The sequence below is a fragment of the Diadema antillarum genome, unplaced genomic scaffold, assembly GCF_040938485.1.
Source record: "Diadema antillarum isolate AM-2024a unplaced genomic scaffold, OU_Dant_1.0 scf00000007, whole genome shotgun sequence".
Lineage (NCBI taxonomy): Eukaryota > Metazoa > Echinodermata > Echinoidea > Diadematoida > Diadematidae > Diadema > Diadema antillarum.
In genome coordinates this window covers 410,204-424,955 of record NW_027270896.1, presented here as the reverse complement: position 1 = coordinate 424,955, position 14,752 = coordinate 410,204, and the positions used below count along the sequence as shown (strand labels likewise).

The 14,752-nt window shown below is 36.6% G+C and overlaps 1 protein-coding gene across 1 annotated transcript in view; it reads right to left on the bottom strand.

The window, feature by feature from the left end:
* Window positions 1-5,280: 5,280 nt before the first annotated feature.
* The window catches only part of LOC139717372 (5'-nucleotidase domain-containing protein 1-like), a 311,234-nt gene continuing 301,762 nt past the window's right edge, over window positions 5,281-14,752 (bottom strand). Inside the window, exons 5-11 of the mRNA XM_071628878.1 lie at window positions 11,836-11,920; window positions 10,943-11,117; window positions 9,204-9,301; window positions 8,237-8,355; window positions 7,383-7,544; window positions 6,425-6,653; window positions 5,281-5,375 (exon numbers count right to left, since the gene is read on the bottom strand). Coding sequence (XP_071484979.1) covers window positions 5,281-5,375; window positions 6,425-6,653; window positions 7,383-7,544; window positions 8,237-8,355; window positions 9,204-9,301; window positions 10,943-11,117; window positions 11,836-11,920 — 963 coding nt within the window. The remainder of the gene's footprint in view (window positions 5,376-6,424; window positions 6,654-7,382; window positions 7,545-8,236; window positions 8,356-9,203; window positions 9,302-10,942; window positions 11,118-11,835; window positions 11,921-14,752) is intronic.

Here is a 14,752-nt window from a genome sequence, read left to right as displayed (position 1 = left end):
CTGAAATTACTGTCACATATATAAAGACTTCTCATGATCCCTCCACAAATCATCAATCATGTTGTTATTTCCTTTCCTTGTAATTCACTTTGTGTTTGTTGAAACACCTTTTTGGTGAATATTGAATCTTATGTGTATTGTTCTTTTAGTTTGTATATTCCAATTGATGTTCATTATATCACATTTTATGTATCCTTTGTATCCTTTTAATGATTACGTGGAAATAAAGTTGAACTGAATTGAATTGAATTGAATTTTCTCTCCTTCTGAATTTATAAATATAGACTAAAAGGATAAAATGAATGAATGTATCAAACCACTATTTGTGTAAGTCACTGTAAAACATCTCATTTTAAGTGCTGTGTAAAATAGTACACTCAGAACAAGAAGCTGATCATCTTAAATCACATTTAATTCATACCAATTTCAAATTCACCAAATCTGCAGAATACCAGTTACATTGTATAACCAGTGGGTCTTGGCCTAATACATTGTACTTGTCAATCAGTGATTCTGGCTGCCAAGATCAGACACATTCATGATCTTTTGTACCAAGTCCATAATCATGGAGTCAAAAGGGGCCTGGGCTTTTGATCCTAGCAGAATCTTCGTCAGAGGCATACGAAGCTCAGGCCCCTTTTGACTCCATTTTACTCCATTGGCTCGCCTTTACTGGATAAGCAATTTTCATCAGCTTTTTTTGCTACACTAAATCCATAATCAATATGAATGTATGCAATAGATTGGCAACCATCTGTTTTCAGATCAGCTGTTTCATATTATGTGACTCTGCACCTCAAAACAAACAAAAAGTCGCCAGACATGAATTTTTAGTTAAGACCATATTCTGAAAGAACAGACTTTAAGCTTTAAAATGATGTATAACTCAAATCAAATGGACTCTCCTAACCTATCTAAATATTGGAAAGAAAGCACAAACTCAGGAAAAGTGTGAAGTGAGAAAAGAGGCTCTGAAGTACAGTGTCTACTCGCGCTTAATCTTTACCAAACCGTGCTGGCTGTGCGATGAATGGGACAAAAAACAGGAAGTAAACCACCAGAGTAACAACAATGAAGGGATTATCGGATTAAACTGAAATTCAGCATGCCTCATTAACACATTCTGTCCATAATTAATGCCAACTTTCAAACCGGTAGCACTATCCTTTCAAAAGTTATTAGAGTTGAAAGTGAAGAGTGTGGACAAGGTTTTTCAGAAATGAAGAAGGGATTCTAAAGACGCACATAATCACACTATTCTACCAAAAATGTTCGGGATAAACTGCTAAAAAAACACACTTTTTATGATACCAAATTTTAGCATAATGTAAAAGAAGACCCGCTCTTTCAGAAAATATGAAAAAGTCAAGTTCGGCTAGGTTGACCCATTTCACTTATTTTCAGTCCTCACGCAAAATCAGTGTGTGCGACTTTATGTTCGTTTTGAGGTGCACGGTCACATATAGTATGTTATGCTTCATGTAAAATGCTTTGTGAGATATGTTGAGATACATGTGTAATCAAACCTCACTCAAAATAAACTATGACACACAAGCACCATGCTAAAATGCAAATACTGTAAGTTTGTCTGTGTTGGTTGGAAGAACATGCACTGTCTGAAAATATGAAGGGATGTTTAATAAAACATGTATACATGTAGCTTTTGGATACTGAATTTGGATCAATACATTTTCCAACTTTTGATGATATCTTTTATCATTCTACCATGTACCCATGAACACTCTATTGATATTTCTTTTCATTTGACATCAATTTTCAAATACTATGCAATTAAGTTACATGCCATTCTGGTGAAAGATCTCACACAAAAACACAAAAGCCCTTAAAAACGTGTGTCAGCAGCCTTCAATAGTTAAACATACAATGTACATCGACTTGGTGATCTATCACTTGGTCTACTTCGACTTTGTCTAATGGCCATTTAGTCTCAACACACATGGTCTAATCCTGTTTCATCTACAACCAGTTCGGTTAGTTACCATTTGGCCCAAGTGCCACGCAGCCTCATTACCAGTTGGTCTATTTCTGCATGGGCGATGCCCATTTGGTGTAATACCCACACTTTTATCAGGCACAAAAATCCAAGGACACAAAATTAGAATTAGACCATTAATTTGGTCATAAGACGAAATGATAATTAGCCGAACTGGGCATTAGATCAAGAGAGGATTGGACCAAGCACGCATTTTAAAAATTGATTGTAGACCAAATGAGTTTAGCCAAAATGGTGTTAGGCGACCTGGGAAGTAGACCATCTGATATTAGACCAAGTGGTAATAAACCCATCAACTTGCATCTAATTGCTGAAGCACATTCCTTCATTGATGAATAACAATGTACATCAAACAATTTAGTTACTGCAAGAAAGTTTCTTAGAAACTTGTACTTGTGACCTTGAGTAACTTCATATAATTAGCACGCTCTTTGATGAAGACAGACAATAGTCGTTTGCAAGTCAACATGAGGTTTCACCAAACTAACAAAAGAACAGACTAATGTACAGTTGATTAAAGTCACGGATTTCAAAATCCCACACATGAAGGCAACGCCTGACAAATTAAAGCACTTTTGACTATTAAATAATTGTTATAAATGCTACAATTGAGAAAAGTAAATTCTGATCAAACATTTCATGCTTAAACATACAGTCATGTAGTTCATCCTCGAGCTAATCCCACTAACAATTTTTCAATGAAAAAAGTATTCTGCATGTTTTTGAAAATGTAATGCCACAAGTATTTAAAAATCTAATGTCACCTTTATGTGTTCTTCCACACACCCAGATTATAATAAGAAATCAGGAGATTTCCATCATACTGAAATTGTACAAATCTTTAGTCTGCATACCTTTGCCTTTAAATGTAATTTGACCCCCAAAATGGAAGATCAGTGCGGATGTCAAAAACTGTGAAGTACATGTACAATAATTGTATATATACTTGAGTCTACATGATTCATTATGTAAGGCACAGCTCAGGAATATCACACAATTATTTATTTGGCTGTGGCCTACTGGTCTTCAAAAGGAGGTTCAGTTGAATGCTTAAAAGAGGTAGACTTGTGTTCATTCTACTGCTCCCCAAAAGATGTATTAACGACATTACGTTGATAATAACATGAAACCTGTCAGGATTCCTAACATCTGATATTTCACTTTAATTAAAGGGGACCTCCGGATGATTTTCATACTTTTACATTTGAACAACTATAAATTAGTCAAACTGAGTACAGAGTTTCAGAGTTTATAGTGATTGGGATAAGGAATGAGAATATTTTCGAAATTTATAACAAATTGCAATGAACAAGGATGATGACATGACAGCCTCACCATAAGAATGCATGAGTTGGGGCTCAAGGGAGCAGAACAAAAGAAGAAGGCATGCATAGATTTTTCACAGGTGAACTTGTTGAGCAAGTGGTATTGTAATGAATTACACTGCTACATTTCTGAAATATATGAGGCTCTGATGTCATCAACACTGTTCAGTGTAATTTGTTTAAGATTTTCAATTTATTGGTTTCTCACCTCAAGGACCACAATAAATTCCACGAATCTATACATGGAGCTGTTGATTTATGTACTACATGATGTGAAATTATGAAAATCATCCGGAATGCCCCTTTAAATCATATGAAATCAATTGCTTCATTTCCTATAGTGCTCTGCGATATGACACAGCTGGTACCCCTCAACACAAGTTAAACTACAGCCCTATTTCATTACAACAACATTTACATGAAGTAATACAGGTTAAAAATTTACATAATAATCATTAATAAAATGACATTAAGTTTTTACTGGACATCTATACCAATGGAAACAAGCCAGGATATGTGACAATTGGAAAACAAAGGGTTAGAAATTCGCATTTACTCCTGAAACTGCACTTGACAGCTACTCTTGTGTGAAGGGCATCTCTTTATTACCAATTTGTTGGAAATGAATGAAAGCTCCATGCCACTAAACTGTTATGCTGCCTTTAGAAAAGAGTTAAATCAATGCACAGAAAGGTTGAGAGGTTAATCACAACCAGACTCAAAGTAAATAGTTATGGAATAAACAATTTCCCATGTTTTCTAAAATCAGTGATACAGTGTATCAGGCAGATGAACATACTCTAATTGATAAGGGTGATGGTGTCAACACATCCCAAATCTCCTACTGAGCGGTACATAAATCTTCATAAGTTTTACCTTTTTTTGTTGTTAACAAAGAGTGATGCAAAATATTGAATCTCCTCTAAGAGGAGAGCAACAAAGTTGGCATCTAAAGTTAAATCATTGTCATATTCTGAGAGACTCAAGTCTTTGGGGATTTCACTCCTAGAGTATCGACATGAACATTCGGATATGATTCAAGTGTTCAAGATTTTGCATGATAGGGAAGATTTTGATCGGGCTGTTTTCTTTGTTATCAATGATCAAGTTACACATGGTCATAAGTTTAAATGGGATACAGGAAGGCGTCGAACTAGTATGAGGTTAAAATTTTTCAGCCAGAGAGTAGTTAATACGTGGAATAGCCTTTGTGCGGAAGCTGTCAAGGCAACATACTTAACATCAGTTAACGGCTTCAAGTCTAAGCTCAATGATCACTGGAAACAGAAACATAACATATAGTTAATCCAGATTGCATAAACTGACCACCCCTGGATACCCCTCATGGAACTCCTCAGGCTCAGGATTGCATCCCATGAATAGCCCTCTACAAGTCCTTGACTTAATAGCCATCATCATGGATGGCATTCAAGTAATATGAAATCAACAGTATTGTAACAAGCCACCAACAATGAATTTAAGAAGGAAAGAGGTCTGGTTGCAATTGCTGACAAACAGACTAAATGTGCCATTTTAATATTTGAAGTACAAACTAATGGGAGAGTTGAAAGTGATGACACCAACTCTTCATATTCCCTTTTATTCTGGAAAAAAATAGTGAAAGTTAAATTTCATCTTACATTCACTGAAGCATCTGAATTCTGTTTTTTTTTTCTTCTGATTTTAATATATCCAGTAAGACCAGAGTGAACATGATGTATATAATTTCTTCCTTTGAAAGCTTTTGAACTGCAATTGATAGAGAATTGTTACACCTGCACTCTGGGCAACATAGATGCTGCTGACAGTGACACAAAGAATACCCAGTATATAAAACATCATGTAAAAACTCATGATGCACTCATGATATCATACAGTATAGAAATCACAGCATAGAAATCACAGCAAGCATGATTGAGGTGGTGGACAGTTGAGGGCGCCCTATTTCTTGAGGGATTGTGGAGGTTGAGGATAGAAGCCTGCAGTCGGTTTGGCAGGATCAGCAAAAGTGTGAAATCGATGCTGGAGAGGCATATCTGTTGAAAACAAGAAAATGGAGCAGAAAAAAAGGAGCATGCAATAATCACACAAATTATAGGAGGAACATTAATCCCATTCAAAATCCCTCTGAGCAGTTAGTGTACAGCCAAGCCTGTTTCTGTAACCAACTGCATAGTATAGAGACAAAAATCATCTTCACTGCTTTTGAGCAAATAAGCCAATAATAAATGAGGACATGTCTGCACAAATCCCTGCGCTAAAAAGGTCATTACATGTTTTCCCCAGGTGGTGAAAAGGGGTTTATTTTACTAAATGAATGCATTTGATTTGATTTGATTTGATTTGATTTATTTATTCTATTCTCTGTATGGCATCATTTACAATTCTTTTTTTAAAATCAATATAATCAAACATAATATATACAAATATGATACTCATTATATCTAGTTTCTACAATTTCAACAATTTTCATGCACTACACATACATCTGTGACATAATCACAGTACATGTGTTATGAATTACCATACAGAACAGTTGCCAATAATAAGCATTTCATGATACTTTTAGCCTACAGGAGAGAACAGTGGGAAGGAATAGGAGAACCATTTTAACCAATCGACAGCATCTATGCAGTATTGTCATCACATACCTTTAAGCCCCATACTTCCAACAGGTTACTGTATATGTGACTCCAGCTTCAAATACACATGTCACTCAAAATATTATGTTATACTACTGAATGGTTTGGATCAATTCCAGACTGATTGTACTGCAGAAAGAGTTTATGACAACTCCTTTAATATACTTTGACAAAATCAAATTGCATTTCTAAGAAATGAAACAGATCATGACAATTGAATACGAACAATCCCTCCGTAGTAGACTTTTCTGAAGTTTATCACTTCAATGAGCTTAGTCTCGTGTAATAATCAAAACTTTGTGAAGAATGCAGCAAAGAAACTTGCATCACACACAAGCGAAAATGTCAAATATCTCCTCTGTCCCACTCAATTATATGAGAGGTTGACTGTATGATTTGAAAGGAAACAAACACATTCTGGTGTAGAAAGGAGCACATCTGACCTGCTATGTAGTCCAGCTGAGGAATGGCTGTAGTAGCATATGTCTGGATGAAGTATCCCCACAAGGTATTGAGACTGTGGTAGCCATTGTCCACTACTTGCTCTGGACCATCCTGCACATCCTCAGCTGAGTGGGCGTGTCCTTCTGGTAGGTCCACATCAGTCTGGTCAGTGAAGAAGGAGCCCCACTGGCCTGAGGTAATGAATTCTTTCTCGGTAGTCGATGGCCCCTGATCACAATCATAAATAATGCAGCATTAGCTCACATATCAAAATCAAAACAGCAAGATCAACATCACCTTCTTAGAAATGAGGGCCATAGTTAAATTCTTTTATTGCTCTTTTCCCGCCCAGTAGCTAGGTGAAGCATATTAGGGGATGCTCTTTTTTTTTTTACTTTTTGATCTACACGTTTTTTTTTATTATAGTGCTGTATTGGAATGCTTTATTTGATGATGACGATGATGATGATGATGATGATAATAATAATAATCATCATCATCATAATCATAATCATAACAATAATCATCATCATCATCATAATCATCATCATCATCATCATCATCATCATCATCATAATAATAATAATAATAATATAATGATACTAGTAATAAAATTCTTAATAACAGTTTCCACCAGTCAAAGTAGTGTCTAATGACCTCAAAATACAACAAAAGGCACTTTATAGTGAATATAATTTATGAAAGGTGGAATCTATCAAATCTGCATACTTACTACATATATTATCAAACAAAATCAATGTCTGCCATTTCTGCAGTAAGAACATCTTAACACCTTCAAGTGTGGTGCTTGAAGGGTTTTAAAGTCATTCAAAGGAAAGAGAAACCTTCCTCCAAAGTTTGACCTTTGATCTTTGGCAACTGATTTGATGACAAAAAGTTTTGAACACATTGTTTAGTGATTGATAGGTAAGTATCAAGAAGCCATGGCAACCATACTCTGATCTTGGTCCTCTTAGTTTGTGGTGCATCTGTCTCATCACGAGGAGACCATTCCTCCAAGCCTTCTGCCTCCAGTTCTTCCAGGATGAGGAATGGATACCAGCCCACTGAGCTGGGAGGGATGATGTCTGACCTCACGCTGTCGCCAAAGTATGCAACCTAAATAAATATAAATGGCAACAAAATGCATAAAATTCTTCTCATCCACAAGAAATAAAAAATACAACAACCCAGAAATGCAGTTACCAATATCATTTTTCTCTTTGAGGAGATCATACAAAATGACTCTGACATGAAAGAAATATGGAAACATCTTTCATTCTCTGTTACTAAGGTTTTGCTTAAAACTTTGTATTAAGTAATAGACAGCATATCAAGTAGTCACTGTTTTACGAAACACTGAATAATGAAACCCATGTGCGAATCATAAGCTGAAGTTTTCGCGTGCTATTTCATAATGCTAATGATTTTTTCTACTTCCATATTTGTGTTGTCCAGCTTAAGAAAAGGAGATCACAATTATCTTTAAAATCTCCTAACATTAATCTGATTGAAAAGTTAAGCAAACACTCTCCTGCAATGGCACATATCAGCGGCTAAAAGTTAGGAAACTGATTTCTTCCTACATGGGTGAGCTCTTTCATTCAAATGAGATATGACTTTGGTTCATCTGAGATCATAATGTCATATATTTGTTACTGTTTTGAACGGAAAGTGACTTTCATTTTTAAAAGAAAAACAGCACTCCTTGAACAAGCAAACTACATTTTAATAGCTTGATATTGCAACATTCAAGTTTAATAGTGATTACTCCATAGGAAAAACCATGATGGATGGATGACTATACATACCTGTGGATTCTCCTTCCCAGTAACTTTCTTGAGGTAGGAATGGAAGACCTGAACATTTCCCTGAAGATATTTACCACCTGTCTCCAACGTAGTCACCTCTTTCCCCTCCTTGTTGTCAACTACAATGTGTTGTATGAGACAGAAGTTGACACAGACACATTCAATAAACTCATTTGTGAGCAAACATTAGGACTCTCAAATTCTATAAAATATCATCTCCAGATTGCAACCGACTGACAAATTTCCCCTAAATCAACGTAAATAAGCATTAAGTTGATTTGTGTTTTAGTAGTAGCCATGATAAAGGAATCTTGCTGGAAGAATTTCTTGAATTTGAATCATCTCTAGATATAATCTTATCTACTTTTAAAAACCAGGCTTCCCTATGAAAGAGAATTTATTGAATTAAAGTTCAATGAATTTATCGAACATTGCTAACAACACTTATAATAACCATAATTGAAATGTATACATTAAGATAATTAATGTTGAGTTGAAGAGGAATGTCTTGAGAGAAGTCATTACTAAAGTCCAGGCACATGTAACTGAGCTACTCGCACAACCATTTTGATCTTGATTCAAGAGCAATGCCACTGTTTCTCTGGATCTACATGGTTTGATTATTGTCAACCAATTTTGGTAGCTGCTTTGTCAGCAGCCATTCTTTTCTTTTTATATAGCCACAAAACTCCAGCCAGTATCTAAGTTCACTTTTATACTTAAGGTAGAAATAAAGTCTTCATAAGATACTGGATAATAATCTGAGGAAGAAAATATTTTCTGAAGTCACAAATTCAAGAGTTTTGTAACAGTTACAAAAGCAAATTATATGAGGTATCTGCAATCTGTAACCTGCATTAAAATCTTCAATTTATCCTTTGATTAGATTAATTTCATGAAAAACAGCCATTTGATTAATATAATTTATACTAATATTACTGCAATGAGTATTAAAACAACATCTCACCTATGGTGAAAAATGGCCTTTCTGATGGATCCTTTGTAAAGTACCCTGGTTTCCTAGCATACATCATACATATATCAAAGATGTCTTTCCAGTCTTTGCTGTTGGAATGATAAAAGTAATGAAAAACAATTAAAATGTTTGAATCTAAAAAGAAAGTGAGGTCAAGGAATACTGCACATTCCAGCATGATAGACTGATTCTTACATAACAAATGTAATATAATATGAGTGCCGGATAGTTCATACAAAATTTGCCTTTCTACTGGACTTGAACCTCATGGACACATGCACCCACAGAACAATCAAATAATGCAATGTTGTGGTACCTACATAAATTACTGACACATGTTAGGACTCTTTTTCTTCAACAAATTGAATGTCAGATCTAAGAAAAATTATCACTGATGAAAATAAGAGAACTTGGGAAGCCCTCCTTCCAATCTAATTAACACACTCATGTAGGACTAATCACAAAGTTACCCTAATTCAGTCACTGTCGAAAATTAAAAACTAGAGAAGCTGCTTAAAAAGAAGAAGTTTAGATTGTGTTTTGAAAAAATAAAATCAATGTGTATTGAAAAATGAAAAGGTTGATGACTTTAATAACTGCTTTGTGTTGAAGGTTCAAATTATAATATTTTGATGTAAGGAATACATGCATTTCTTGATACATGTACTGACTAGTAACATGAACAATTCACAATGGCACTTTGAATGGCAAACTGCATTAAAATAATATGTAATCATAAGCACATAACTTCACGGTAAATTTTCTAGAAACACCTACATGATTGGTTTAGTTAAGTGCTGCTACTCTACACAGACAACAGTATGTGGAGGTAAAGTGCATCAAAGAGCAGACTATCAACACACATGAAGACAAACACCAATTTTCTGGATGTCTTTCATGATGGAATTTGGACCTCCTCATAACACAAGTGCCTATACAATCATGAAGTAAAGGCTATGTGTATCAAGCCATGTGATGACAAAAGGGGAGAAATCTTAATACCACGAGCGAGTTCAAATAATATGATTGATCTTGGTTGAATATTTGAATATGATTGAAGTTTGTTTCAGAAATCAGAAGTTTGATACCTCTACTACCAAAAGTCTTGAATTCAAAGCCTTACAATGCTCTGAAAGTCAAACATATGGTGAAAGGTCAAAGGCAAAGGACAAATATTAATGTCATTACACTTGGACAGGATGTTGTTGTGACACATATTATGGAATCACTATGTAGTCAGTACAAGTCCATGATTTAATGCTGTAATTTAGTTAAAACCTGAGAAGTCACTTGACCCTGTAAAGGACTGGAGCACCAGGCTTAGGGAGAGTTTAGATTATCTGTTCTTACTCTAAAAAAAAAAAGAAAATGCAAGTACATTAGGTTATGCAGTTTTTTTTTTAAAGAATAAGAATTAACTGTGTCCTTTATGGAATCTATCGAGTTTATACATTTTGTGTGCAACTTTCATCTATTAGGTAGGAATTTTTAAGATGAAAGTAGCTATGATGTCATGTCAATGAGTGGTGTCTCTGCCATCATATAGCAAGAATAAAAGGCCGATATTTAAAGTATATACCCACTAAAGTGACCTTTTCAGTTTCTTTGAGTCAGCCAAAGACATTTTCAATCTGTAGATAATTTCTCCTCTGAATCAAAGGTGTATCACTCTGCTTTGATTTAAATTCACTATCTCAAGAAATGGCAAACATTCTCGTAATGATCCTCACCCTAAGATGTTCTCCAAGAGTGATTCTGAGTAGTCCACATGTGAGCTAGTGAGGAGGAACGTGACTTTGCCTGCTTCCCTGAGGCGCTTGAACCAACCCCTCACCGCCTCACCACATGGCTCTATGTACTCCAAAGGGTTGGCTTTGTATGTCGGGAAGTAGCCTCCCTTGTCATCTATAGAGTGAAAGGAATAAACCTGTGTCACACATAGCTTTATGAAACATTTGGATTATTGTCATTTCACTGATTGTATACAATGATCTTGGGAATTGTTAAATCCAAGAGAAGATTAAAATTTTGGAATGGTATTGAGATTCATATTTATGAATCTCAATACCATGTCATTTGACATGGTAATTGCTCTGATGAAAGCATACAGTGTATTCATATGCATATAATTTGCACACGATATAATTATTTTCACTAGAATCTCATTCTCCCTGGTTTATCTCATATAACCCTTGTAAAAAACATAAACACACACACATAAGCCCACAAATTCTAATAAGCTCAATACACAATTTTTCTTTGAAGCCTTCAAAAAAGAATTATATCCAGGAACTGGAACAAATCATGCTGTGTATCATTTTTGCAAACTTACTATTTTCCACTTTAAACAGCATGCTCAATGAAATAAGTGACCTCAATGCTTAGGAGACAAAATAAAAGTAATAACAACCAACGACTAAAAACACAAAAATTTGCAAATATGCATGATTGAAGACACAAATAAAAATAATATTCATACACAAAGCATAAATGCAGGTAAGACTTTGATATCTCTCCCTCTCTCCCTCCATGAATACATATCTGTATGCATATATATGAACTGAGAAAGAGACAGGGAGAGACAGGAAGAGAGAGAGATGATAGATATATGTTTATTACATACCTGCAAAGTTCTCCCTTTGGTACACCTGGCCAAAAGCATCCATAACATCAGGGAGAAAGTTGTACTCATCTTGCCTTTTACCAGCCTGTCAAAGACAAAGCAAGAAAGCACGTAATGCTCCAATCTGGAGCTTTCCCAGTATCTTTAATGCTTTAATGAATTCAATTTAATAAATTTCACAAAATGAATACTTCCTAGATGTGTGGTGATTGGCATACACTTGTGCATCAGCTGATACTGATTGTTTGACCAACACACAAAACTCCAAACTGAAATTGTTGAAGCACATCATTGAAAATTCAGGATATAATTTGGAATAGTGATGCTTTTCTCTTTTCTTTTCTTTTTTTGGGCCTGCAACACCACCCTTATACAAATCTGTAAAGCATGCCTCGCAAGCTTGCCGCAAGCTTGCGGATTAGCTTGCCACAAGCTTGCGGGCCAGATCTTGGCAAGCTTGCGGCAAGCTTGCGGCAAGCTTGCGGCAAGCTTGCGGCAAGCTTGCGGCAAGCTTGCAGCAAGCTTGCAGGGTTCCAAATATTTAAATGAGCTGCCGAAAATTTGCATACTAGCTTGCTGCAACCTTGCAGGGCTAGCTCACATACCTGCAAGCTTGCACAAAGTTTTTAGCTTGCCGCAAGCTTGCCGGCCAGCTCACTGCAAGCTTGCGGGCCAGCCTGTGGCAAGCTTGCAGCAAGCTTGCAGCAAGCTTGCAGGGTTCCAAATATTTAAATGAGCTGCTGCAAATTTGCATACTAGCTTGCTGCAACCTTGCAGGGCTAGCTCACATACCTGCAAGCTTGCACAAAGTTTTTAGCTTGCCGCAAGCTTGCTGGCTAGCTCGCTGCAAGCTTGCGGCAAGCTTGCAGGGTTCCAAATATTCAAATGAGCAGCCGCAACCTAACATGCTAGCTTGCTGCAACCTTCCAGGGCTAGCTGACCTGCAAGCTGGCACAAAGTTTGAAACCTTGCATATTAGCTTGCCGCAACCTTGCAGGGCTACTGGTAGCTGACCTGCAAATTTGCAGCCTTGTGTATTGACTTCTGGCAACCTTGCAGGGCTAGCTGACCTGCAAGCTTGCAGGGAGTTTGCAACCTTGTGTGCTATGCCACGAGTTCGCGGAATGCTTGCTGCTAAGCTTGTCGCAAGCCTTTGCAAGCTTAGTTTTTTAAAGAAATTAAGAAATTTGATTACTATAGAGCGCTCGCACAGGAGACCCGTTCGAGCACTTGAAGAGTTTGTTCGCAAAAACCGATAAGTACATTTTTGAAGATTTTGAAGTACGGTTTCTGTTATAAAGTACAAATTATACCCTTAAAATGATATATTGGTCCTTACATATAAAGGTACATTTTTGAAGTTATGGTCAAAAGAAGCAAAAATTTCCTTATTATTCTCTTTATTTTTCTTGACCTTTAATCGCAAATATCTCCATTTGGTATGTGGACTTATCGGTTTTTGCGAACAACTCTTCACATACATTGTATCCCCAGAGACTCCAACCCCAAGCACCTTCTGATCTGGAGATTCTCCCACCCGAAACCCCTAACAAACGGGAGACTCCAAGTTGATGTGTGCGAAGCGCGAAGTTCTTAGGATTTTAGATGTTCTCTGGTGCTATCTAAGGCTTATTTTTTCAACATACAATGGCAATAAGTAAGAAATCCTTTCCACCGGGAGACACAGAGCCAGGGCGGGAGAAATCAAATCTCAAACGGGAGAACGGGAGATTTTGCGAAAATGGGCTTTCGGCGGGAGGTCTCCCGTCGAAAACGGGAGGGTTGGAGTCTCTGTATCCCCTGAACCAATCTCCCATTCCCCATCTGGATTACTTTAGGCCAGAATGTTGTATAATATGGCAACTGTCGCAGGATACAATAAAATCTGACGAGAAATGAGGCTGGTATATAGCACATACCATGGTACAAGGAATATAACATGTCATCCTATAAAAGTTTGAACAATGAGAGCACTGGCAATGAACATTTTTGTTACCTAGAATAACTCCCCATAAACCTCAATAGCAAGTTTGAACAAAATTCAACAAGAAATGTGGCTGATAGAGCATGCACAAGAAATGTGACTGGCATCTAAGTTGGAGCACTGAGGGCACCACCACCACAAGCTGTTGTGTCCTACATGTACATGTACAATGATCATTCGTTTACCGATCCTTAGCAAGTCTGAATAATTAAATCCCATAAGAAATGAGGTTACATGTAGTACCATACAGCACATACAAGAAATATGACATATCCTTAAAAGTTGGAACAATGAGGACGCTGTCAATGAAAACTTTTGTTACCGGTACCTAGAATAACCCCCCACAAAACCTCCATAGCAAGCCTGAATAAAATCTGACAAGAAATGTCGCTTCTAAATAGCTTACGAATAGAGCATATACAAGATATGTGACATGGCCTCCAAGTCGGAACACTGAAGGCGCTGTCACCACAAACTGTTATGTGTCCTTCATGTACAATGTAGATTGACCACCCGCACCTCCTTTAAAATAGCAAGTCTGAGTAAAATCCAGTGAGTAACGATCAAGTCATTGCATAAATATTTACCGGTAAGCATTTTTGCAAATTTTGACATGGTCAGGGTGACCTTTGAACCTGTAAAAGCTAGAACAGTGAGGGCAGCATTATCAATACACTGTAGGTATAGGTGTATAGATTTGACTATGATACCTTTACATACCAAATTTGAAAAAAATCGGTCGAGAAACAAGGCCAGCATCACACACACAAGCAGACCCTGTTGAATTTACCTTTTCATGTATAAAGACGGAACAAGCGAGGGCACCACCACCAAAAACAATAGGCACCTTGATTTCATTATGATGCACCTTTTTGCCAAATTTGAAGAAAATCTAATAAGAAATGTGGCTGATAGAGCACACACAAGAAATGT